Here is a 26,273-nt window from a genome sequence, read left to right as displayed (position 1 = left end):
GTTTTGTTCCACTCAGAAAATTTCCCTATAACGTGCAATTCTGCTTGGTTAAGAAACTGATTATTAGCTCATGGAAGTAGAGAAAAATAAAAGTTTATGGAATTGGAACTTCCCTGGTGGCACAGTGGTTAAGAATCCGCCTGCCGATGCAAGCGACATGGGTTCCATCCCTGGTCCCGGAAGATCCCACATGCTGCAGAGCAACTAAGCCCATGCACCACAACTACTGAGCCTGCACTCTAGAGCCCATGAGCCACAACTATTGAGCCCATGTGCCACAACTACTGAAGTCCACGCGCCTAGAGCCCATGGTCTGCAAGAGAGAAGCCATCACAATAAGCCCATATACCACAACAAAGAGTAGCTCCTGCTCACCGCAACTGGAGAAAGCCCGTGTGTAGCAACAAAGACCCAATGCAGCCAATAAATAAATAAATTTATTTTAAAAAAAAGTTTATGGAGTTAATGTTACTGTACTTCTAGTAAAAATACTGATACTGAAACTAAGTTTACAAAAGTCTTTTTTATGTTCATACCTGACACTAATTTATACTAACAGAAAAACTATTAATATTAGATTAAATTTAAACTAAATAATACTGGGGCTTTGCAATAAGTGAAATGAATTCTCTGTAAAGGACACCTTATTCCACATTTTAACAGGAGTGAGTAAAATCTGTTTGCTATGCTTAAAAATGATAACCAATCTTTTCCACCAAAAATGTTCCCTTGCTTGAAAATACGTCTTTCTAAAAAATAATTATGGTTGTAAACATGTTACAGATAAGTATATGGCTATGTCATTCAAAGGAGGTTAACACCTGTTGTACCTCAAAAACAAAACATGTTTTATGTAAACAATTTATATAACTAATGACATAATGGCTTATATAACTTAGTGTAACCAACTAGAACACAGCTGATGCAACAATAAACTAATAATATGAGGCATACCCAGAGTGTCTAGACTCCTCAGTTAGCATATAAGCCTGGCCTGCTTGACTCCCTACATCTCTCTGCAGTGTGTTGAACTGATCACAGACCACCACATGCCCTGATGTTCACTGGAAATAGGAGCCCCTACTTCTAGTGAAGATCAGGGCAAATATATCTGTGAGTGGAGACCACTTGGGCAGGGAGACTAGTCAGTCCTCAGAAAGGCAGCAAATGCCTTCAATCCTCATCCTTGCTTGTTTGCAGTCTCCACTTAACTTACTGATGGAAATAATTACCAGCTCTTTAAACCAAATGGTTTTGTGTACAATGTCTCTTGGTACTAACTTCTAGTAAACATCATGAATCTACTTCACTGTTCTGTTGTTGTTGTTTTGTTTTTCTCTCTCTACATCACTGTTTTAACCTTGAAGTATAGTTTTTGTTCCTCAGAATAAGACAGAGCTTTCTAATATTACATCTTAAGTTACCAAGATGTAAAAAAAACTTGTATAAATTAATTTTGCCTTTAATAGAGTTTGTTAGCTTAGTAATAAAAGTGAATTAACTATGATTTTAAAAATCAAAAAAGAAGACAACTGTAAAAAATTATAATTCCAAGAAAAATAAGGTTTATCCTGGGGAAACTTACATCAAATTAGGCCAAACTTCTCCACTGGTATTTCCTCACCTGGGAAGAGCTTAGCCTTCCCTGGAATTTGATTCCTTTAGACCAAGGGATAGCAAACTTTTTCTGTAAAGAGGCAGACAGGAAATACTTGTTTTGTGGACCACACGGTCTCTCTAAAAACTACTCAACTCTGCTGTTGTAGCATGAGAGCAGTCATAAATGAATGGGTGTAACCATGTTTCGATAAAACTCAAACACCTCTTAACCTTGTATGAGCACTGGAAATTGTTCAGATTACAATTTCCTAATAATTTTTTGTGTGCCCTTATGGAGTTTCACCTACACACGCATAAGCTTAGTATTTAACAAAGGTCTCAAGGGGACCACATGAAGATTTATGATGCTCTTTCTTTGCATACATAGGTCCATCTTCTTTAGTATTCTAATTTAACCATTTCAGCTATCTCAGCCTTCCCAACTCTAATCTTTATTTCAATCAAGCAAGACCACTCTGCTCTACTTGGCTTTCCTCTCCCTGCATCAGCTATGTGAAAGTGACTCCAGGCAGAAAACCAGGGTAATCATAGGGCTCACCTCATCTGTTTCTCTTTTCTCAGGAATCATTGAATCTCCGACCCCTGCTGCCTCATATCCATTTTCTGAAAATAATGACTGTTTCACATATTTTTCTATAGTTTTCTAGATATTTACAGCCAAAGAGAAAGAATAGTACCGGGAACTCCACACCACTGTCGCTAGAAATCAAAGAACTTTTATATGTGTTTTTGTGTGTGTGTGATCTCTCTAAAATATATCTAATTTGTTTCATATATTTCATACTCAGAATTTCATTGCCTTTAAAAGAAAAAGAAAAAAAAACTACAGTTGCAGTTTAAGACCAGACTCTTAACAAAAACAAAAAAAAAAAAACACCCAACAAAATTGAAAGTGATTCATAGATTCCTTTTTGGGGTGTTCCTGAACTACTTCATTAAAGCAGAGCTGCTTATCCATCTTATATCACACATTTATCTACATTTCAACTGTTCTATAAGAAAAACAGTTAAATTATGTTTCAGCAACTATAGTTTTAAGTCTCTTTATTACAACTTAGCCTTTGTGCTAAATATTACAGAAATTCTTATGACCAATAAAGTGGGTTAAAGATAAACCCAAAGCATGTGTTATAGATAGGACAGACAGCAGATAGGAAAGAGACATAGGTTGGTGATCCTTTCTATACTACACTATACTATATATATTATCCTAGCAAAATATGATCATTTAAAAGAGAGACCAAGTGCCTACCAAGACTACAGTTCTGGCAGAAGCAGCTAGAAAAAGTCATAATGTTGTAATGCATTGACTGTTCCTTGTTGTTTTAAGCCTGATAAATAAATTAATTTAGGCAAGAATTAGTTCATTTATAAGCAGAGAAAAAAAAGAATATAACTCTGCTTAGGGAGGCTCACTCTGACTACAGCCTACTACTAACTTAATGGATAATCCATACTACGGGGCACCTTAAAGGAACAGAAAAGCCAGTTGCTCCTCTAGAGCTAACAATGAAAAAATGTATTCCAACAATCTCTCTTAAGAATTCTAAGCCACATAATGAGGGCCAGCTTTGGAGCAAAAGTCAGATTAACCCCTACCCAAATGTAGTTTTCAGGTGACCACAAGGTAGCAGTCATTAAGTTGAGGGAGAGTTGGATGGTCTGAAGAATATAACTAGTAAATTAACTAGTTTGTAGGCTTAGCAACTATGAGCAACTGAGATCTTTAGTTCTGATACTTTTACACACAGCTGACTGGAAGCAAACAGAATTGAAACCTACATTTCTGAGGCAACTCTATTAGCAAAAAACAAAACAAAACCCACAAGCCTAGCACGCTCTACCCAGGGAGCCCAAATATGCACTAACAGGACACAAGGTGAGAATCCAGTATATCCTCCAATAGGGGTATGCTCTCCAACACCCATTTCAGATATAGACACAAAGGACGATGGATAAGAAATAATTTCCAAAAAGCAAAGTCAGGGACTATGGAAAACAAAGGACAAAGGAGCCTCTCTCAGAAAGCAGAATTAGGATACTATCGAGACCTTACTCCACTTTCAAAGCAAGAAGTCTTACTAATCATTTTAAGGACCAGGAACTATCATGTGTATCCTATCCTTCACTGTTCCAGTAGGAGTTTTATTGTAGCTTTCCTGTCCCTACTGCAATATACATACAAGAAACAAGAAGGCAAGAGGGTTAGAAAACTTGTCTACGGGTTTATAGCTTACCATATATAAGGAACCACATCTGGATCTGCAGGAGAGGACGCTAGTCAACCTGTTCAATGTGGCTTTGAGTCACAGTCTTAATATATTGTGCAATTATGCCCAGAAATCTGGCAAAACCCACTATGTCAACTATTTAAACTGAAATTTTCAGTATTAGTTTTAAAGAATTCATACATCAGATTGGCATATTTAGTCTTGTTCTCCTAACATCTATCACCCCCTTCCCCCAGTCAAAAAAAGGAAAAGAGAGAGAGAAAAAATGGAGAGGTTGGGGAATACTTACATATTCTATCCATACCACCCCCTTATATGAAAAGAATTTCGAAAGTTAATAGTCTGTTAAATTGTCTTATCTGTGTTTTTAAAATCCTTGCATAACATAAAACATTAGCAATAAGGGACATACAAATAAAGGAAATGAATGATATTAAATCTAATCAAAATATATTTGCTAAAAGAACAGTCTGAAGTCATGCACATCATCAGTTCAACAAGCACTGTGTGTGTGTGTGTGCGCGCGCGCGTGTGCACATGTTTATATGTATGCATAACTCTTCAGTTCAGGAAGCCAGGACATGGTATAGTGTTCCCAAACTATATACTGCATAAGGGCCTGGCTGAAAGGGCAAGCAGGACTAAAACTGGGCAAGAGTTCTATACTCCAAGCTCTGCAATAACAAATCTAAATCTACTCAGAGGAAGGAGCATTTTTTTCTACTGCACACAAACAGGCTTGGGATAGCCCTGCCTGCCACTGTGATGTGCACTGAAAAGAAATGAGATACAAGAGGATTAGACTACCCTTGTTACTCAAAAAGGTAGCTACCACTAGCTCAGTTTCTGAGTACAAGCATTTCTGCTATAACAGCATATATGCATTCCTAAATAACTCCATGTTCTGTAAAATAAAAAGAGCTAAACCTATGGGGAAAAAGACATAATTAGAGCCAGACAACTCAAAATCTATGGAATTTAGGACTAATGAGTTCTAAAAAAACAATAACAAGCCTTATAAAAATATGAGTAAAGTTAAGTTTCCACTGGCATTTGTATTAAGTATAAGTAAGTCCATCCTTTAAACCTTCATTTCCTGGAGCTCTTGTTTCTTCCTTTCATATTGGTCCTTGAAAACATTCACTTCTAATAGAGACCAGTTTAATAAAAATTAAAAATATCATCTGGAGATAGCCTTCACCAATCAATTTCTTTTTAATACAAAGGAACTATCTTTACAGCTTCTTCAACAAAGCTGGCAACTTCCTCGGATCTTTTAACATAGCAGAATACACAGCAATTTTTTGACGAATAAACCAGCAACTTACTGTATTCTAGAAGGGTACTTTTTACAGAACATTCAGCATTTTTCTTATACTACTAATGCTTTCTCTTTAATTATGAAAAAGCTTACCCCTGGTCATTCCAAAACAATAACGTGTTTGGGACTTCCCTGGTGGTCCAGTGGGTAAGACTCCACACTCCCAATCAAGGGGACCCAGGTTTGATCCCTGGACGGGGAACTAGATCCCACATGCATGCCACAACTAAGAAGCCCACATGCTGCAACTAAGAGTGCACGTGCTACAACTAAGAGTCCACACACCACCACTAAGAGTCCACATGCCTCAATCCCGCAACTAAAGATCCCACATGCCACAACAAAGATCCCATGTGCCACAACTAAGACCCAGGACAGCCAAAATAAATTAATTCATTAATTAAAAAAAACCCACAATAACATATTTGAAGTTGTTTGGAAAAAAAAAATCCAAGCCAAATTCCACATATTATTGACATCATTCCACATACATGCCAACTGTTAAAGGAAATTTTTCAGAGAAGGAAAATTGTTTAAGTCAGAAATTCAAACATACATAAAGAAAAGTATACTGGAGAATAAATAAGAGTAAAATAACTTATTTTTCTTATTCTTAATGGATCTAACAGATAATAGATCTGTTTGTTCAAAATAATAGCAACAATGTAACCAATTATGTTTTCATATGTGTGTGTGTGTTTATAAATGCCTACATATGCTTAGGTATGAATGACAGGAGTGATACAAGGGACAAAGACAATAGGATTTTTTGTTATAAGGTATTTGCAGTAACTGGGAAGAGGTACAGTTTTATTGGAAAGAAAAGGTGGATTAGCTATAAAAATATAGTGCAAACTTTAGGGTAACAGCTAAAAAATTAAGAAGTATAGTTGATATACTAAGAAAGTGAAGAAAGCAGAATTATATAAAATGTTCAATTAAAATTGCAAAAGGCAAAGAAAACTACAAAAGGCAGAAAATATGTGGAAGACAAAAATAGGAGAAAAGAATAAGGGCAACAAATAGAAAGCAGTGACAAATATGGCAGATATTAAGCTACTACATCAATAATCACTTTAAATATCAATGATCTAAATACACTAAAAGACAAAGATTGTCAGAGTAGATCAAAACACAAGACCCAATTAAATGTTGTCTACAAGAAACCCACTTTAAATATAAAGACACATATAGATTAAAAGTAAGATGGCAAAGCAGAAGGACCCTAAGCTCATCTCCTCTCATGAGCACACTAAAGTCACAACAATCTGCAGATCAACCATCTCCTACAACTAAAGACAAAAAGATGGAAACACAAGACTGGTAGAAGGGGCGGACTCATGATATAATCAAATCCCATACCTTCAGTGGGTGACCCACAAACTGGAGAATAAGTATATTAAAGAGGTTCTCCCACAGGAGAGTTCTGAGTCCCACACAAGTACTCCCTACCTAGGGGTCCAGCACCAGGAAGAGGAGCCCCCAGAGCATTTGGTTTTGAAAGCCAGTGGGGCTAGATCACAGGAGCTCCACAAGCTTGGGGGAAATAAAGACTTCACTCATAAAGGGCACACACAAAATCTCACACACACCAGGACTAAAGGCAAAAATATTAATTTGATGGGAGCCTGGACCAGACCTACCTGCTGGTTTTGGAGGGCCTCTCAGGGAGGCAGGGGGCTGCTATGGCCCACTCCAGGGACAAAGACCCTGGGAGCAGATATATCAGGGAGCATTTATCAGCAAGTGAACTCTCTAGAAGGCTGACTTTTTGGCATCAAGACCTGACCCTACCCAACAGCTTATAGGCTCCAGTGCTGGGATACCTCAGGCCAAACAACAAACTAGGTGGGGACACAGCCCCACCAATCAGCAGTCAGGCTGCCTAAAGACTTTCTAAGGCCACAGCTGTCTCTAGACATGCCCCCTAAACATAGCCCTGCCCACCAGAGGACCAAGACCCAGCCCCACCCAAACGCAGGCCAGACACTAGCCTGGGACCAGCTGGCCCCTGGACCTTAGGTGCTAAGAGGGAAGTGCACTCCTGGGATGCACAGGATACTACCTATAGAGGGCCTCTTCTCCAAGGTCAAGAAACATAACCAACCTACCACATACATAAAAATACAAATAGCACTTTACACAAAATCAGGCAACAGAGGAATATGTTTCAGACCAAGGAACAAGATTAAACCACAGAAGAACAGAGTGACGTGGAATAGACAATCTACTCGAGACACCGTTCAGAGTAATGATCATAAAGATGTTCAAAGAAATTGAAAGGAGAATAGATGCACAGAGTAAGAAATCAGAAATTTTTAACAAAGAGTTAGAAAATATAAATAACAACGAAACAGAATTGAAAAATACTATAATTGAAATGAAAAATACACTAGAAGGAATCAATAGTAGACTAAACAAGGCAGAAGATCAGATCAGTGAGATGGAAGACACAGTAGTGGAAATCATTGCCACTGAACAGAAATAAAAAAGAGTGAAAAGAAATGAGGACAGTTTAAGAGACCTCTGAGACAACACCAAGCAGGCTAATATTCATGTTATAGAAATCCTAGAAGGAGACCAGAGAGAAAAAAAGGCCTGAGAAAATATTTGAGGAGATAATAGCTGCAAACTTTCCTAACCTGGGGAAGGAAACAGTCACCAAAGTCCAGCAAGTGAGAGTCCCATACAGGATTAACCCACAGAGGAATATACCATGACACACTGTAATGGAAATGACAAAAATTAAATACAAAGAGAATGTTAAAAACAACATGGGAAAAGCAACAAATAACATACAAGGGAACTCTCATAAAGCTATCAGCTGGTTTTTCAGCAGAAACTCCACAGGCCAAAAGGGAGTGGCACAATATACTTAAAGTCATGAAAGAGAAAGATCTACAACCAAGAATACTCTACCAGCAAGGCTCTCATTCAGATATGATGGAGAAATAAAACACAACAATCAAAAGCTAAAAGAATTCAGCACCACTAAACCAGCTTTACAACAAATGCTAAAGGAACTTCTCCAGGCGGAAAAGAAAAGGCCACAACTAGAAACAAGAAAATTACAAACTGGAAAATCTCACTAGTAAAGGCAAACATAGAATAAAGGTCGGAAATAATCCACGCACAAAGCTAATAGAGAGGTTAAAAGACAAAAGGAGTAAAATTATTTGTATCCACAGTAAGCAGTTAAGGGATAAACAAAACAATTAGATGTAAAATATAATACCAAAAATAATAATCATGAGGGGAAGAGAGTACAAATGCAGGGTATCTAAAATGTGTTTGAAATTAAGAAATCAGCAACTTAAAACAAGCGCATAAAATATACACTCCTCTACAAAAACCTTATAATCACAAAACAAAATCTATAATAGATATATACACAGAAAAGAAAAAAGAATCCAAACACAACACTAAAGACAGTCCTCAAATCACAAGAGAACAAAAGAAGAAAAGGGGAAAAAAGACCTACAAAACAAATCCAAAACAATTAACAAAATGGTAATAGGAACATACATATCAATAATCACATTAAGGGACTTCCCTGGTAGAGAGTGGATAAGACTTCATGCTCCCAGTGCAGGGGGCCCAGATTCAATCCCTATTGAGGGAACTAGATCCCACATGCATGGCGCAACTAAGAGTTTGCATGCCACAACTAAGAGCCCGTGTGCCACAACTAATGAGCTGGCAAGCCACAAACTAAAGAGCCGGTGAACTGCAACTAAAGAGCCCACCTACCACAACTAAGGAGCACATGTGCTGCAACTAAGGAGACAGCATGCCACAACTAATGAGCCCAACTGCCACAACTAAGACCTGGTGCAACCAAATAAATAAAAATAAAAGAATTTTCTAAAAAAAAAAAATAACAATTATCTTAAGTGTAAACAGTCTAAATGCTCCAACCAAAAGACAAAGACTGGCTGAATAGATACAAAAACAAAGCCTGTGTATTTGCTGTCTACTAGAGACTCAGTTGAGATCTAGAGATACATACAGCATGAAAGTGAGGGGACAGGAAAAGGTATTCCATCTGAATGGAAATCAAAGGAAAGCCAAAGTAGCAATGCTTATATCATAAAAAATAGACTTTAAAACAAAGACTGTCACAAGACAAAGAAGAACACTACATAAGGATAAAAGGATCAATCCTAGAAAAAGATTCAACAATTGGAAATATATATATGAACCCAAGATAGGAACACCTCAATAAATAAGGCAAATGTTAACAGACATAAAAGGAGAAATTTTGACAGTAACACAATAATAGTGAGGTGACAGTAACACCCCACTCACATCAATGGACAGATCATCCAGACAGAAACTCAATAAGGAAAGACAGGCCTTAAATGACCCCTTAGACCAAATGGACTTAATTGATATTTATAGAGCATTCCATCCCAAAACAGCAGAATACACATTCTTTTAAAGTGCATGTGGGACATTCTCCAGGAAAAATCACATCCTGGGCCACAAAGCAAGCCTCAGTAAATTTAAGAAAACTGAAATCATATTAAACATCTTTTTGGACCACAACACTATGAGGCTAGAAATGAACAAGAAAAAAACTGCAAAAAACACAAATACATGGAGGCTAAACAATATACTAAACAACCAATGGATCACTGAAGAAATCAAAGAGGAAATCAAAAAAATACTTAGAGACAAACAAAAATAAAAACATGACAATCTAAAACCTATGGGAGGGACTTCCTAGGTGGTGCAGTGGTTAAGAATCCGTCTGCCAAGGCAGGGGACATGGGTTCAATCCCTGCTCCAAGAAGAGTCCACATGCCACAAAGCAACTAAGCCCGTGCATCACAACTATTGAGCCTGCACTTTAGAGCCTGTGAGCCACAACTACTGAGCCCATGTGCCACAACTACTGAAGCCCATGTGCCTAGAGCCCATGCTCTGCAATAAGAGAAGCCACGGTAATGAGGAGCCTGCACACCACAATGAAGAGTAGCCCCTGCTCACCACAACTAGACAAAGCCTGTGTGCAGCAACAAAGACCCAACACAACCAATAAATAAATACATAAGGAAATAAATAAATAAATTTATTAAAAAATAAAAAATAAATAAAACCTATGGGATGCAGCAAAAGAAGTTCTAAGAGGGTAGTTTATAGCAATACAATCTTACCTCAGGAAATAAGAAAAATCTCAAATAAACAACCTAACCTTATGCCTAAAGCAACCAGAGAAAGAAGAACAAACAAAACTCAAAGTTCATAGAAGAAAAGAAATCATAAAGATCAGAGCAAAAATAAATGAAATAGATACTAAAACAAGAACTACAAAAGATCAATGAACTTAAAAGCTGGTTCTTTGAAAAGGTAAACAAAATTGATAAACTATTAACCAGACTCATCAAGAAAAAAAGGCAGAGGGCCCAAATTAATAAAATCAGAAATGAAAAAGAAGTTACAACCAACACCACAGGAATAGAACGGATCATAAGAGACTCCAATAAACAACTATATACCAATAAAATGGACAACCTAGAAGAAATGGATAAATTCTTAGAAAGGTACAATCTCCCAAGACTGAACCAGGAAGAAACAGAAAATATGAACAGACTAATTACCAGTAATGAAATTGAATCAGTAATTAAGAACTCTCAACAAGCAAAAGTCCAGGACCAGATGGCTTCACAGGTGAATTCTACCAAACATTTAGAGAAGAGTTAACACCTGTCATTCTCAAACTATTCCAAAAAACTGCAAAGGAAGGAACACTTCCAAACTCATTCTATGAGGCCACTAACACCCTGATACCAAAACTGGACAAATGTATCACCAAAAAAATTATAGGCCAATATCACTGATGAAAATGGATGAAAAATCCTCAATAAAATACTAGTAAACCAAATCCAACAATACATTAAAAAGATCATACACCATAATCAAGTGGGATTTATCCTAGGATGCATGGATTTTTCAGCATCCACAAATGACTCAATTTGATACACCACATTAACAAACTGAAGAATAAGAACCATATCATTTTAATAGATGCAAAAAAGCTTTTGACAAAATTCAATATTCATTTATGATAAAAACTCTTCAGTAACTGGGCATAGAGGGAGCCAACTTCAACATAATAAAGGCCATATATGACAAACCCACAGCTAACATCATACTCAATGATGAGAAGTTGAAAGCATTTCCTCTAAGATCAGGAACAAGACTAGAATGCCCACTCTCACCACTTTCACTGAACCTCGTTTTGGAATAGCTAGCCACAGCAATCAGAGAAGAAAAAGAAATAAAAGGAATCCAAATTGGAAAGGAAGAAGTAAAACTGTCACTGTTCGCAGATGACATGATACTATACACAGAAAATTCTAAAGATGCTATCAGAAAACTACTAGAACTCATCAATGAATATGGTAAAGTTGCAGGATACAAAATTAATATACAGAAATCTGTTGAATTTCTATACTCTAAAAGAGAAATTAAGGGAACAATCCCATTTACCTTTGCACCAAAAATAATAAAATACCTAGGAATAAGCCTACCTAAGGAGGTAAAAGACCTTGTACTCTGAAAACTATAAGACTCTGATGAAAGAAATTTAAGATGACACAAACAGATGGAAAGATATGCCATGTTATTGGATTGGAAGAATCAATATTGTTAAAATAAGCATACTACCCAAGGCAATCTACAGATTCAATGAAATCCTCAGCAAATTACCAATGGCATTTTTCACAGAACTAAAACAAAAAATTTTGAAATTTGTATGGAAACACAAAGATCCTAAATAGCCAAAACAATCTTGAGAAAGAGGAATGTAGCTGAAGGAATCAGGTGTCCTGACTTCAGACTAAACTACAAAGTTACAGTAATCAAAATAGTGTACTGGCACAAAAACAGACACATAGATCAATGAAACAGGATAAAAAGGCCAGAAATGAACCCACACACTTATGGTCAATTAATCTACAACAAAGGAGGCAAAAATATACAATGGGAAAAAGACAGTCCCTTCAATAGTGGTACTGGGAAAACTGGACAGCTACATGTAAAAGAATGAAATTAGAAAATTCTCTAATATCATATACAAAAATAAACTCACCATGGATTAAAGATCTAAATCTAAGTCTGGATACTATAAAACTCTTAGAGGAAAATATAGGCAGAACACACTTTGACATAAATCACAGCAATATCTTTTTCACTCTGTCTCCTAGAGTAATGGAAATAGAAGCAAAAATAAACAAATGGGACCTAATTAAACTTAAAAGCCTTTGCATAGCAAAGGAAACCATAAAGAAAAAGACAACCTATGGACTGGAAGAAAATATTTGCAAATGATGCTACCAACAAGGGATTAATTCCCCAAACATACAAACAGCTCTTACAGCTTAATGTCAAAAAACAAACAACCCAGTCAAAAAACAGGCAGATGACCTAAACAGACATTTCTCCAAACAAGTCATATGGATGGCTAATAGGCACATGAAAAGATACTCAATATCACTAATTATTAGAGAAATGCAAGTCAAAACTACGAGGTATCACTACACACTAGTCAGAATGGCCATCATTAAAAAGTCTATAAATAATAAATGCTGGAGAGGGTGTGAAGAAACAGAAACTCTCCTACACTGTTGGTGGGAATGTAAATTGGTGCAGTCATTATGGAGAACAGTATCTAAGTTCCTTAAAAAACTAAAAATCGAGTTAGCATATGATCCTGCAATCCCACTTCTGGGCATATATCTGGAGAAAACTTTAATTTGAAAAGATATATGCACCCAGTGTTCATAGCAGCACTATTTACAATAGCCAAGACATGGAAGCAACATCAACAGATGAACATATAAAGACACAGTACCATATATATACACTGAACTATTATAAAAAAGAAAATAATGCCATTTTCGGCAACATGGATGAAACTAGAGATTATCATGCTAAGTGAAGTAAGTCAGACAGAATAAGACGAATATCATATGATATTACTTATATGTAGAATCTTAAAATATGATACAAATGAACTTATTTACACAACAGAAATAGACTCACAGACACAGAAAAAATTTTTATGGTTACCAAAAGGAATAGATGGGGGGTGGGGGAGAGGGGAGAGGGGGGTGGGGGAGAGATAAATTAGGAGTTTGAGATTAACATATACACACTACTATATACAAAAGAGGTAAACAACAAGAATTTACTGTATAGCACAGGAAGCTATACTCAATATCTTGCAATAACCTATAATGGAAAATAATCTTATATAAATATATATACACACACATATATATGACTCAATCATATGACTTTGCTGTACACTTGAAAGTAACAACATTGTAAATTAACTATTTCAAGTTTTAAAGAAAGTATTTTTATGTGCAAGGTTAACAGGTCCAGAGGGAGAACTGTAACCATTAATCTCACTAATAAATAACTGCTATACTTCAAAAAAAACAAAACTAAACAGAAGAGACAGAGGAAAGGTAGGCCATGCTAACACTAATCAAAAAAAGTGGGAGTAGATATGTTAATTTCAGACAGAGCAAACTTCACAGCCAGAAAAGTTATCATGGATAAAGAAGTGTATTACATAATAACAAAAGGGTCAACACTTCAAGAAGATAACAATCCTTAATGTTTATGCATCTAACAAAAGAGCATCAAACTATGTGATGCAAAACTGGTAGACGATTATAAGAAGAAATAGATGAATCCACTATTATTACTGGAGATTTTAATATTTCCTCTATCAGAAAAGCACAGATCCAACAGGCAGAAAATCAGTAAAGACAGAGATGAACTCAACAGCACCAGTAATCAGCTGGATATATTCAATTTCTATAGCCTTCTTTTTCCAACAACAACAGATTACACATTTTTCTCAAGCTAACATTAAACATTCACCAAAAGAAACCACATTCTGGGCTATAAAACACACTTTAATAAGTTTTAAAAAACAGAAATTATATAATGTCTGCTCTCAGGCCACAATGGAATTAAATTAGAAATCATTAAAAGAAAGGTTAACTGGAAAGCCTCAAAATACCTGGAGATTAAACAACACATTTCTAATTAATGCATGGCACAAAGAAGAAATCTCAGTAAAAATTTTAAAATACTATGAACAAAATGAAAATGCAAATACAAGTCATCAAAATCTGTGGGATACAGTGGAAACAGTGCTTACAGGGAAAAGCGTAAGAGAAAAACAGAATTTACAGCACTAAATTAATATATTAGAAAATAAGAGATCTAAAAATCAACCATCTATGCTCCACTTTAGGAAACCAGAAAAAGAAGAGCAAATTAAATCCAAAGTAAGTAGAAGAAAAGAAATAATAAAAATCTGAGCAGAAATCAATGAGACTGGAAACACAAAATCAACTGAGAAAAATCAGCAAAACCAAAAAATGGTTCTTTGAAAAGATCAATGAAGTCAATAAGCTTTTAGCCAGGACACCTAGAATTAAAGAGAGATGACAGAAATTACCAATATCAGAAATGGAAGAGGAGACTTCACCACAGATCCTACGAACACTAAACAGATAATAAAGGAATATCATGAACAACTCTAAGTCCACTAATTTGAGAACCTAGAGGAAATGGGCCAATTCCTTGAAAAGAACAATCTGCCAAATCTCAAACAAGAAGAAATAAACAATCTGAATAGGCCTGTATCTGTTAAAGAAATTAAATCAATAATTAGTAATCTTCCAAAACAGAAAGCACCAGGCCGAAATGGGTTCACTGATAAACTCTACCAAAAATGTATACAAGAAATTTTACCAATTCTCTAGAATCTCTTTCAGAAGTTAGAAGCAGAAGGACTACTTCCTAACTCATTTATGAGGCCAGCATTACCCTAATACCAAAACCAGATAAAGCTGGTTCAAGAAAACTACAATCTCATGAAGACAGTCACAAAGAACCTCAAAATATTAGCAAATTGAATTTAACAATGTATAAAAAGACTTACATACCATAACCAAGTGGGATTTATCCCAGATATGCAAAGCTGGTTCAACATTCAAAATCAATTAATGTGATCCATCACATCAACAGACATCATATTATCATATCATTATCACATCATTACATATACCACATCAAAAAGAAAACAACCACATGATCATACTAAGAGATGCACAAATAGCATTTCACAAAGTATAACACACACTCAAAATAAAAACTCTCAGTAAACTAGGAATAGAGGGAATTTCCTCAACATGATAAAGATTACCTACCAAAAGCCTACAGCTACATCATACTTAATTTTAAGAGAGTAGAACCTTTCCCACTAAGATCAGGAACAAGACAAGATATCCTCTCATCTCTCCTTTTCAACATTGTACTGCAAACTGTAGTTAACACAATAAGACAAGAAATACAGGTTTGTAAGGAAGAAATAAAACTCTCTGTTCATAGATGACATGATTATCTATGGGAAAAATCCAAAAGAATCATTTTCAAAAAAGCTACAACTAATAAGCAATTATAGCAAGGTTGCAGGATATAAAGTTGATATACAAAAGTCAACTGCTTTCCCATATACCAGCAGTGAAAAGGCAGAATTTGAATTAGAAACACATTACCATTTACATTAGCACCCCCCAAAATTATGTACTTTGGTATAAATCTTTTTTTTTTTACTTTTTAAAAAATTAATTTATTTATTGGCTGCATGGGGTCTTCATTGCTGTGCACGGGCTTTCTCTAGTTGTGATGAGTGGGGACTACTCTTCATTGTGGTGCACAGGCTTCTCACTGTGGTGGCTTCTCTTGCTGTGGAGCACAGGCTCTTGGCACGGGCTTCAGTAGTTGCAGCACACAGGCTCAATAGTTGTGGCTCACGGGCTCCAGGGCGCAGGCTCAGTTGTTGCAGTGCACGGGCTTAGCTGCTCTGTGGCATATGGGATCTTCCTGGACCAGGGATCAAACCCCTGTCCCCTGCACTGGCAGGCGGATTCTTAACCACTGCTCCACCAGGGAAGTCCCAAAATCTTACAAAATATGTACAAGATCTGTATTAGGAAAACAACAAAACTATGATTAAAGATATTAAAGAAGAACTAAAAAAGTAGAGTGACATTCCATGTTCACGGATAGGAAGATTCAATATTGTCAATATGCCAGTTTTTCTCAACTTGATCCATAGATTCAACTCAATCCCAATCAAAATCCCAGCAAGCTGTGTTCAGCAAAATGATTCTAAATTTTATATGGAGAGACAGAAGACCCAAGATAGCCAACACAACATTAAAGGAGAACAGCAAAGTCAGAGTATTGACACTATCCATATTCAAGACTTAGTATAAAGTTATAGTAATCAAGACAATGTGGTATTGCCAAAAGAGCAGACAAACAGATTAACAGAACCTGATATAAAGCCCGAAAATAAATCCACATAAATATGGTCAACTGATCTTTGACAAAGAAGTGAAGGCAATACAGTGGAGAAAGGGCAGTCTTTTCAATATATAGTGTTGGAAAAACATCCACATGTTTAAAAAAAAAAAAAAAAGAATCTAGACATAGACCTTACACACTTCCCAAGAATTAACTCAGAACTGGTCAGAGACCTAACTGTAAAACACAAAACTATAAAATTCCAAAAAGATAACACAGGAAAAAATCTAGGTGACCTTGCATGTGGTGATGACACTTTAGACAAAACATCCAAAGCATGATCCATGAAAGAAATAACTGATAAGCTAGACTTCATTAAAGTTAAAAACTTCTCCTCTGTAAAAGACACTTGAAAGAGAATGAGAAGACAAGCCACAGACTGGGAGAAAACACTTGCAAAAGACATATATAATAAAAGACTGTTATCTGAAATATACAAAGAACTCTTAAAACTCAATCCAATTAAAAAATAGGTAAAAGACTTGCACAGACACCTCACCAAAGAATATATATATATGGCAAGCAAGCATATGAAAAGATGTTCAACATCATATGTCATTTGGGAACTACAAATTAAAACATCAATAAGATACCACTACACATCTATTACAATAGCCGATATCCAAAACACTGACAACATCAAATGCTGACAAGGATGTGGAGCAACAGGAATTCTCATTTATTGTTTGTTGGAATGCAAAACAGTATAGCTACTTTGGAAGATAGTTTGGCAGTTTCTTACAAAACTAAACATACTCTTACCATATAATCCAGCAAGTGGACTCCTTGGCATCTACCCAAATGAATTGAAAATGCATGTCCACACAAAAACCAGCATTCAGATGTGTATAGCAGCTTTATTCATAATTTCCAAAACCTAGAAGCAACCAAGACATCTCTCAACAAGTGAATGGATAAATAAACTGTGGTTATATGCAGAAAATGGAGTATTATTCAGTGCTAGAAAGCAAAGAGCCATCAAGCCCGGAAAAGACATGGGAAAAACTTAAATGCATAGTACTAAGTAAAGAAGCCAATATGAAAAGGCTATGTACTGTATGATTCCAAGTACATGACTTTCTGGAAAAGGCAAAACTATGGAGATAGTAAGATTAATGGTTGTCAGGGTTTATGAGGGAGGAAAGGATGAATAGGCAGAACCCAGAGGATTTATAGGGCAGTGAAACTATTCTGTATGATACTACAATAGTGGATACATGTCACTATACATTTGTCCAAACCCACAGAACGTACAACACCAAGAATAAACTCTAATGTAAACTACAGATTTTGAGTAATGATGTGACTATGGAGGTTCACTGATTAAAACAAATAGTTCCACTACGGTGGGGGATGTCAATAGTGGGAAGAGGTTGTGTGTATGGAGGGGGAATGGGGTATATGGGAACTCTCTGTACTTTCTGCTCAACATTGCTGCGAACCTAAAACTGCTCTAAAATAAATTTTACTAGTCAAAAAAATAATATAAAACAATGAGCTTATTTTAATTGAAGTATTACTTTCCTCAACAATGTGCATATGCCACAATATATTTCTTTACCATTTTGTAGCTATTAACCTGCTTCACAATTATATTTTTGAATTTTTGCTCTTCACTTCCCTTTTCTCACAAATTGTCACTCAAGTATCATTGCAATTTCTCTAGGATTGTTTTCCATTCAACTTTTTGTTTCCCACACAAGTAAAATAAAATAAATAAAATCAAACATCCCCCATCTATTTCGGAAGTGTAGAGAATTTAAAAGATGATAAATACAAAAACAACTTGTCAACTTGATATTATACAAATATAAAATTCTTATTTGCAATTTATTAATATAATGTTACTCATCTCCTTACTCTTTGAAATGTCTCACTGAGTTCATACTCCTAATTATCAAATTCCTCAAAGGGAAATTCATTACCTGGTTTTTTCCTTTCTACTGGCAAAATAGGAAATGTTCACACAGAAAACTGAGTATTCATTTCTGTGGATTTACAAGAAACTACTTAGTTCTTTCCTGTCTTTCAATCTGGAAAGTGTTACCTCACAGCTTATAACTAAACAATTCTCCCTTCTTTCTTAGTGAATATCTGATTTTAAAAGAACTTCCTTATCCAGACAGCCAACTTACATACTGAAGTACAATAAAAACTCAAAGAAAATTTGAATATATTTGAATATTTGGAAAAATGAAGAGATTTTTTTTTTTTTCTCTCAAAATCCAAGATGGTTGAGTGATTTGGAAGATATTGGCAGATTCCCTCAAATAAGATAAGAAGCCATGTTTCTTCCTTTTTCTCATAATCTTGGAGGGTCAGAACATGTCTGTGTTAAAATCTATGAGTTTTCTTTCCCACATGCATCCTGGAGGTAGGTAACTAATCAAAATTTCCAAGAATCTAAAAATGGTACTGATGAACTCAGTGACAAGAACAAGGACGCAGATGCAGAGAATGGACTGGAGAACTTGAGGTTTGGGGGGGGGTGAAGGGGAAGCTGAGACGAAGCGAGAGAGTAGCACAGACATATATATAGTACCAACTGTTAAATAGATAGCCAGTGGGAAGTTGTTGTATAACAAAGGGAGTCCAACTCGAGGATGGAAGATGCCTTAGAGGACTGGGACGGGGAGGGTGGGGGGGACTCGAGGGAGGGTGGGGGGGAGTTGAGGGAGGGTGGGGGGGAGTTGAGGGAGGGAGGGAATATGGGGATATGTGTATAAAAACAGATGATTGAACTTGGTGTACCCCCCAAAAAATAAAAAAAATAGAATTTCCAAGAAGAAAAAATAAATAAATAAAAGCTAGAACTCTAAGGCCTTACTACCAGATGAGAGGTACCAATTATAGCAGAGTCTGTCAGTGACCCACCCACATCCCTTCACACTTACCAGTTCAGCACACACAGACCTGACTTCCAACTGCCAGCACATGCATTTCTTTGTGGGCTTTTTGTTACTGCTGCTTAAGCAGTCTTTGTCACTCAAGTGGCAGAACAAAACTGCCTGGGAATTAACACAACTAGAAATAGTCTTTACCCAGTAACTGATGGGATTTGATGTACAAATACTCCAGCTTCTTCACCCCTCAAATGGTTAACTCAGGCATGTATTTTACAATGGCTTCCCAAGTTTCCCATGGGATATTAAGCTCCAGTCTTCCACAACTGTCAATTGCTTAATAAGACACTGTTTATTGGCTATAGAATCAGTGCCTTATTATGTATAGGTACTTTATTATTTCATTGGATCATCTCCAGAACTCTTTAAGGTAGACCAAAAAAGAGGAATCAGATTCAGTGGGTTAAGAATAACCTAACTATTGCTCAGAGTCACAGAGCAAGCCATGATTGTAACACAAGTATGTCCAGAACCCGTGTTCCTTCACCAAAGGATCAGAGCATGGAAGGGAGAGATTCCATTCATATTAAAAGAATTATAGGGCTTCCTAGGTGGCACAGTGGTTAAGAATCCGCCTGCCAATGCAGAGGACACAGGTTCAATCCCTGCTCCAGGAAGATCCCACATGCCATGGAGCAACTAAGCCCGTGCATTTAAAAAAAAAAAAAAAAAAGGATTATATCTCAATCCAACAAAAAATATGAAGTCCTCCTATTTGCTTTTCAAAATAAATTGGCCTTTAAAAAAACTGTCTCGGACTTCCTAGGTGGCGCAGTGGGTAAGAATCCGCCTGCCAATACAGGGGACACGGGTTCGAGCCCTGCCCCAGGAAGATACCACATGCCGTGGAGCAACTAAGCCCGTGCGCCACAACTATTGAGCCTGTGCTCTAGAGCCCGTGAGCCACAACTATTGAGCCCATGTGCCACAACTACTGAAGCCCACATGCCTAGAGCCCGTGCTCTGCAACAAGAAAGGCCACCACAATGAGAAGCCTATGCACCACAACGAAGAGCAGCCCCCCCTCGCCGCAACTAGAAAAAGCCCGTGTGCAGCAACAAAGACCCAACACAGCCAATTAAATAAACAAATAAATAAATTTATTAAAAAAAAAGTGTCTAATGTGCACTAGTCTTTCAACCAAATGTTATTTTTATAATGTCATTATGAATTAATCTTAATATACTGCCTAAATTTAAATATATATTTAAAATAACTGGTAATGGCTACTGTGAGTACTTTCCAATTTCCTAAAACAATCATATTCCTTCAGAGGTAAATTTCCTGATGAGAGTGATGGAGTGAAGGAATTTATTTGTTTTTCTTATACGGGCTATAAACTTAAAAATAATGACTTTCAAATGTCCATATTTTGGCATATTTCATTCATTCATTTAACACACACTCATGCTGGTTCTAAGATGTGTAAGATACATTTTTGTGACCAGTTTGTTACTAGAGACCAAGGAAGAAAGGAGGGAAAAATCAAGTAAAGATAAACTACATAATGGAAGAAGATAAAACATATAGAAAGAGAAATTTCATAGATTGCCAACCTCAATTTTCATATCTTCACAACTACATATACAAATACAGAAAAATTCATTGATTCACTCAACAATTACCAATCAATCACTAAAAAGTAGCCAATGCTAGCAACTGGGTATACAACAGAAAAAAAGTACTTGCATTTAAGTTACTTGAAATTTAGTTGCAAAGCAAAGGAAACAATCAAAAAATCAAAAGGCTGAATACTGAATGGGAAAATATACTTGCAAATGATATGTCTGATAAAGTATTAATATCCAAAATATATGAACTCATACAACTCAACATCAAAAACCAACATAATTAAAAAATGAGCAGAGGACCTGAATAGACATTTTTCCAAAGAAGACATACAGATGGCCAACAGGTACATGAAAAAATGCTCAATGTAACTAATCATCAGAGAACTGCAAATCAAAACCACAATGAGCTATCACCTCACACCATTAAAATGGCTATAATCAAAAAGACAAGAAATAACAAGTGTTGAGGATGCAAAGAAAAAGGACCCTTGTGCACTGTTGCTGGGAATGTAAATCGGTGCACCCACTATGGAAAACAGCATGGAGGTTCCTCAAAAAAAATTAAAAATAGAACTACCATATGATCCAGCAATCCACTCCTTGGTATTTATTCAAAGCAAATGAAAACATTAACTTGAAAAGATATATGCACCACCCCCCACACCCCATGTTCACTGCAGCATTATTTACAAAAGCCACGATATGGAAGCCACCTAAGTATCCATCCACAGATGAATGGAGAAAGAAGTATATACATATATATACTTCTTACACACACATGTACATACAATGGAATATTATTCAGCCATGAGAAATGAAATTTGCAACAATTATGGATGAATCTAGACGGTATTATGCGAAGTGAAATAAGTCAGACAAACACCGTATGATCTCATATATGGAATCTAATAAGTAAGACAAGCAGAACAAAACAAAACAAAAACTCAAACACAGAGAATAAACAGGTGGTTGCCAGAGGGGCTGGGTGTGGGGTGGTGGGGAAAAGAAGTGAAGGGGATTAAGAGGTATATACCTCCAGTTATAAAATAAATAAGGCACTGAGATGTAATATACAGTATAAGGAATATGGTTGATAATATTGTAATATCTTTGTATGGGGACAGATACTAGAATTATTGTGGTGATCACTTAAAAATGTATATAAATGTCAAATCACTACACAGCATACTTTCTGAAACTAACATAATATTGTACAACAATTTCAATAAAAAATCCTGCCCATTAGCTCTTCTCAACAACAAAAAAGTAAATAATTTAAATTTACCTACTAAATATTATTAAATTATTTCAAAAGCATTATAAAGAAAAAACCTGATAAATTTCTGGACTTCTTTCAGAACACATGTGCTTAATAATGTGTAAGCATCATTGATATAATGTTCACAAAGTTGCATGGTCCAATAGAAAGTGCATAGGTTTAAAGTTTCACATACATGGGCAAAAAGCCTAGCTCCACCACTTATTTGGCTTTTTGACCACAGGCAAGTCACTTAGCCATGCTAAGCCTTTTTCTTGTTAAGTGAAATAAAGATCACAGCAATTACCTCCTGTGGTTGTTGAAAGGATTAAATAAGGTATCAAATGTAAGGTAAATAGCACAACGCCAATTAGAAAAATATGTCCTCAATAACTATTAGCTTTTACAAATACATTTCAAACATAGTAATAACAGAACAACAAAAGCCTGGAATGCTCACCTTGTTTTATATTTTACTTACTATAAAAATTAACATATGGACCTATTTATTAGTAAAAATTAATGTACTCAGCTTCTACTTCTATAATGATTCTATTTACCTCTGAGAATGTGATAAAAATGATGAACTTCTCCCCATTTACCACATATATATGCAGTATTCTGCATCAATTTAGGGACATTAACAGATTCTCTGAAAGCTGGATTTAAAACTATATTCTATCCAGCTGTTTAAAGTAAAATTAATTCAAATTAAATAAAATTAAAAATTCAGTTCTTCGGTTGTATTGGCCATATTTCAAGTGCTCAATAGCCACACGAGGCTAGCGGATAACACAGATATAGAACATTTCCATCATTCCAGAAACTTCTATCAGAGCTATTCCAGATCATTAAAACAGTATAAGTAAAACTATTTTTCTCTGTGTTTCTGCTTTGTTTTATAAAATATCTAGATAACTCTCTTTGAAGCAGATTCCCAAGAGGGTAGAGGCTGTGAATATTTTGTATACAACTGAATCTCTAGGGTCCAGCACATAATAAGCATTCAAGAAGTATCTAATAGCTGACATTATAATTTTGTTTTGGTTGTATTAAAGTAGCAAAAATTGACTAAGCTGGTAGAGACCAGAGCTGAAAGCTGTGAATGCAAGTATATAAATAGTAAAAAAAAAAAAAATTTTTTTAAGTAGCAGGTCAACTTATATGTACTACCAACTGATAAACTTCTGAAGCCAATGAGGGGTCCCTAGGCAGACTAATTTTTTTTTTTTAGCTACACATTTTGGCTAGATCACTTAAGCAAAATTTTAAGCCCTGTCCATAGCCTATTCTATTCAAGGACAGGAAAAATACCCCCTTATAGCCAATTACTTTTCATTATTTCTATATGGGTTTTTCCTAGATAGAGCAGTTGGGTAACTTATTTTTAAATAGTATATATATATTCACACTGTTGTTTTTAACGAACGAAACATTTTTCAAATTCACCAAGGTTTTACAACTTAAAGATTATGGCATTAAGATCTTAGAAAATCTATTTCCTTTTAACATATCTTGAAATCAAGACAAAATTGCTGCTATATACAGAACAATGAAAGGTCTAATAATAATTTTGCACTTACACTGACACATTTTTTCTAATGGTACATTCATCCAAATCGTCATCAGAGCTGCTGTCAGTTGCATCAGAATCCAGACCCTCTTCAACACGAGACAAAAGCCCTGTAGCAGACAGTGCAAATCTTTGGATTTCTGCAGCTGTACACCGTGCAAAGCCATTTTTTGTATCATTCCACAACTTATTCTCTGCAGTTAATATGTTGATGTCTGGCTTAATTTCAGCACATTTAGGTAAACTGTTATCCAAAATTGTGGTAGGTTCATGAAACATCTTCATTTTGGGGCGCTGATGTTCCACAGAAAATTTCATTTGCTGACCATAGTGCTTAACAACATGCTTTGCCAGGAGCATCTGCAAATGTTTCTGAGTTCTTCTAGCCTGGCTAAGTAAAATTTTCTGTTTGCTTACACAATGAAGTAAACGAGCATTCACTTCCTCCTCTCTTTCTGCAGCTGAACAACTAATAGGCATATTTGAGTGGTCAGGCCCAATTTTGTTTTGAGCACAGTGCAATAAACCCTTTTTAATCTCAGTGTCACTAATTTTATCCAAAAGTGCATTCTTTTGGTACCACTTACAGTTTTTCAGTTGTACTTTATCTACATTAGTGTCTTTGGTAACACTTGAATCCAAAATAATTTGTACATCTGTCATGCACTGACTTGTGGTATCTGACAGAGGTTCCTTTTTGATGAACTCTTCAGAATGAGAATGACAGATTTTACTGAGTTGAATGTTGCTGCCATTACACAGTATGTTTTTCAGCTTATTGCAATTGGGTTCCCCTAATTTCTTTTGTTTATAATTCTCATTGTATTTATTTAACGTAGCGTTAGAACTCATTAAAAGAACTGTCTGGTAATGTTTTGAAGACTGAGGGGAGCCAAAATGTTTTAAATTCACAAAGTTAGTGCTAAGAGTAGATTCAGGAGTTGGAAATCCCAGCATCTGAGAGAAAGTGTCTCCTTTTAGCTTTTCACCTACAGTTCTTGGACTTTCCATGCATAGCATCTTGTCCGACTCCATGGTACTTGGTAAAGATGAAAAGCAGATACCCTTTGTTGCAGCCTCCCTCAGAGCTGGGGTCATGGCGAATCCTGCAGATAATTACTGGAAACCTAAAACAATGTAAAAATAAAGGATCAAATACCAAGAAAAAAGTTTTATGCTTACACTTTTCCCAAGGGCAACACTTTCAATGTCTCTGACTAAAAAGTGAATGAAACCAAATTCCTCCTTTATTTCCCAACTCCTAACATTATCTCTTCTCTTTGCTAGCTCATAAGGAATTAAAGAAGGATGATTCTTCACTCTTACTACTGGCCTAATACTCAAAACTCCAAAGAAAGCTGCATAGTACCTAGTACATAAAACAACTATTTGTGAACGCAATTACATCTCAGAATTCCATCTTTTGGACAATGTTTAGTGAGAGCAAAAGAAAAAAATCCAACCTGGGATTCATGCTTGAAAATGTGACTCAATCCCACACTTTCAGCCCAAAGTATTATTTTTATAAAATATAATAAAATGTTCAAAACCTTCATTTCTCTGGAGCATGGACAATTAGGATGTGAAGGGCAGCCAACCCAATAAAACATTATAATTTCCTGGAAAAAAAAAAAAAACACTTCATTTCTCAATTTAAACTTCACAATCTGAATAGTATTAATAATAATAACTAAAATGTAGAAAATAATGTAAGAACATATAAGTGAACTGAACTACAAACAAAAAAGTATATAATTGGTAACTCCCTGATGGTCCAGTGGTTAGGCCTTGGCACTTTCACTGCCAGGGGCTAGGTTCAATCCCTGGTGGGAGAACTAAGGCCAATTCACAGGTGCTAAAAATAATGTGGTAGTGAAAACTAGCCTAATCTGCAATATGCAAAAATTTTTCTCTGAAAAAGCATCTGCCATCATTATCTTCCTTTTCATAAATGGATAGCCATCAGTTATCATTATAGAAGCTCTTATTCCTGCCTGAAAAATAGTGTGAAATGTAACAGATGACACTGACGATTAATCCCATAATTATATAAATTTCATTTTATTTTATCAAAAGTATAAAACCAATATTCTGACTCATAAAAAAGTTAATCTAGTACTATTAAAAATGATGAAGACTGAAGAGTTAGTGAAAAAATTTTATATCATTAACAATTACAAGTTTTTGAAGACATTTTGGAACTATGACACTCCATAATTTTTGTTTCAACGCACATAACAGTTAATAGCCATTTAAATGGCCACACTTCTATACTGTATGTCCCCTGGAGCTAGCTGTAACTCTAGACCCTTTATTCTTCTTTAAAAACACAAAACCAAAAGCTGATTCTTTGTAAAGACTAACAAGAATAATCAGAAGGAAAAAAAGGCACA

General features: G+C 35.8%; 1 protein-coding gene across 15 annotated transcripts in view; it reads right to left on the bottom strand.

The window, feature by feature from the left end:
* The window catches only part of KANSL1L (KAT8 regulatory NSL complex subunit 1 like), a 146,129-nt gene that overhangs the window by 104,852 nt on the left and 15,004 nt on the right, over positions 1 to 26,273 (bottom strand). For 7 of the 15 annotated variants that reach the window (XM_057746054.1, XM_057746061.1, XM_057746059.1 and 4 more), the window contains one exon: positions 23,891 to 25,007. In XM_057746054.1, the coding sequence (XP_057602037.1) occupies positions 23,891 to 24,978 (1,088 nt within the window). In that variant the 5' untranslated portion in view covers positions 24,979 to 25,007. Of the gene's footprint in view, positions 1 to 17,337; positions 17,453 to 23,890; positions 25,008 to 25,343; positions 25,366 to 25,430; positions 25,500 to 26,273 lie in introns of those variants that run through there. The other 8 variants (XM_057746063.1, XM_057746066.1, XM_057746067.1 and 5 more) reach the window with 5 other exon arrangements.

This window comes from Hippopotamus amphibius, chromosome 8 (assembly GCF_030028045.1).
Source record: "Hippopotamus amphibius kiboko isolate mHipAmp2 chromosome 8, mHipAmp2.hap2, whole genome shotgun sequence".
Lineage (NCBI taxonomy): Eukaryota > Metazoa > Chordata > Mammalia > Artiodactyla > Hippopotamidae > Hippopotamus > Hippopotamus amphibius.
Note: the sequence above shows the minus strand (reverse complement) of the source record. Positions and strands in the feature narration are given on the sequence as shown.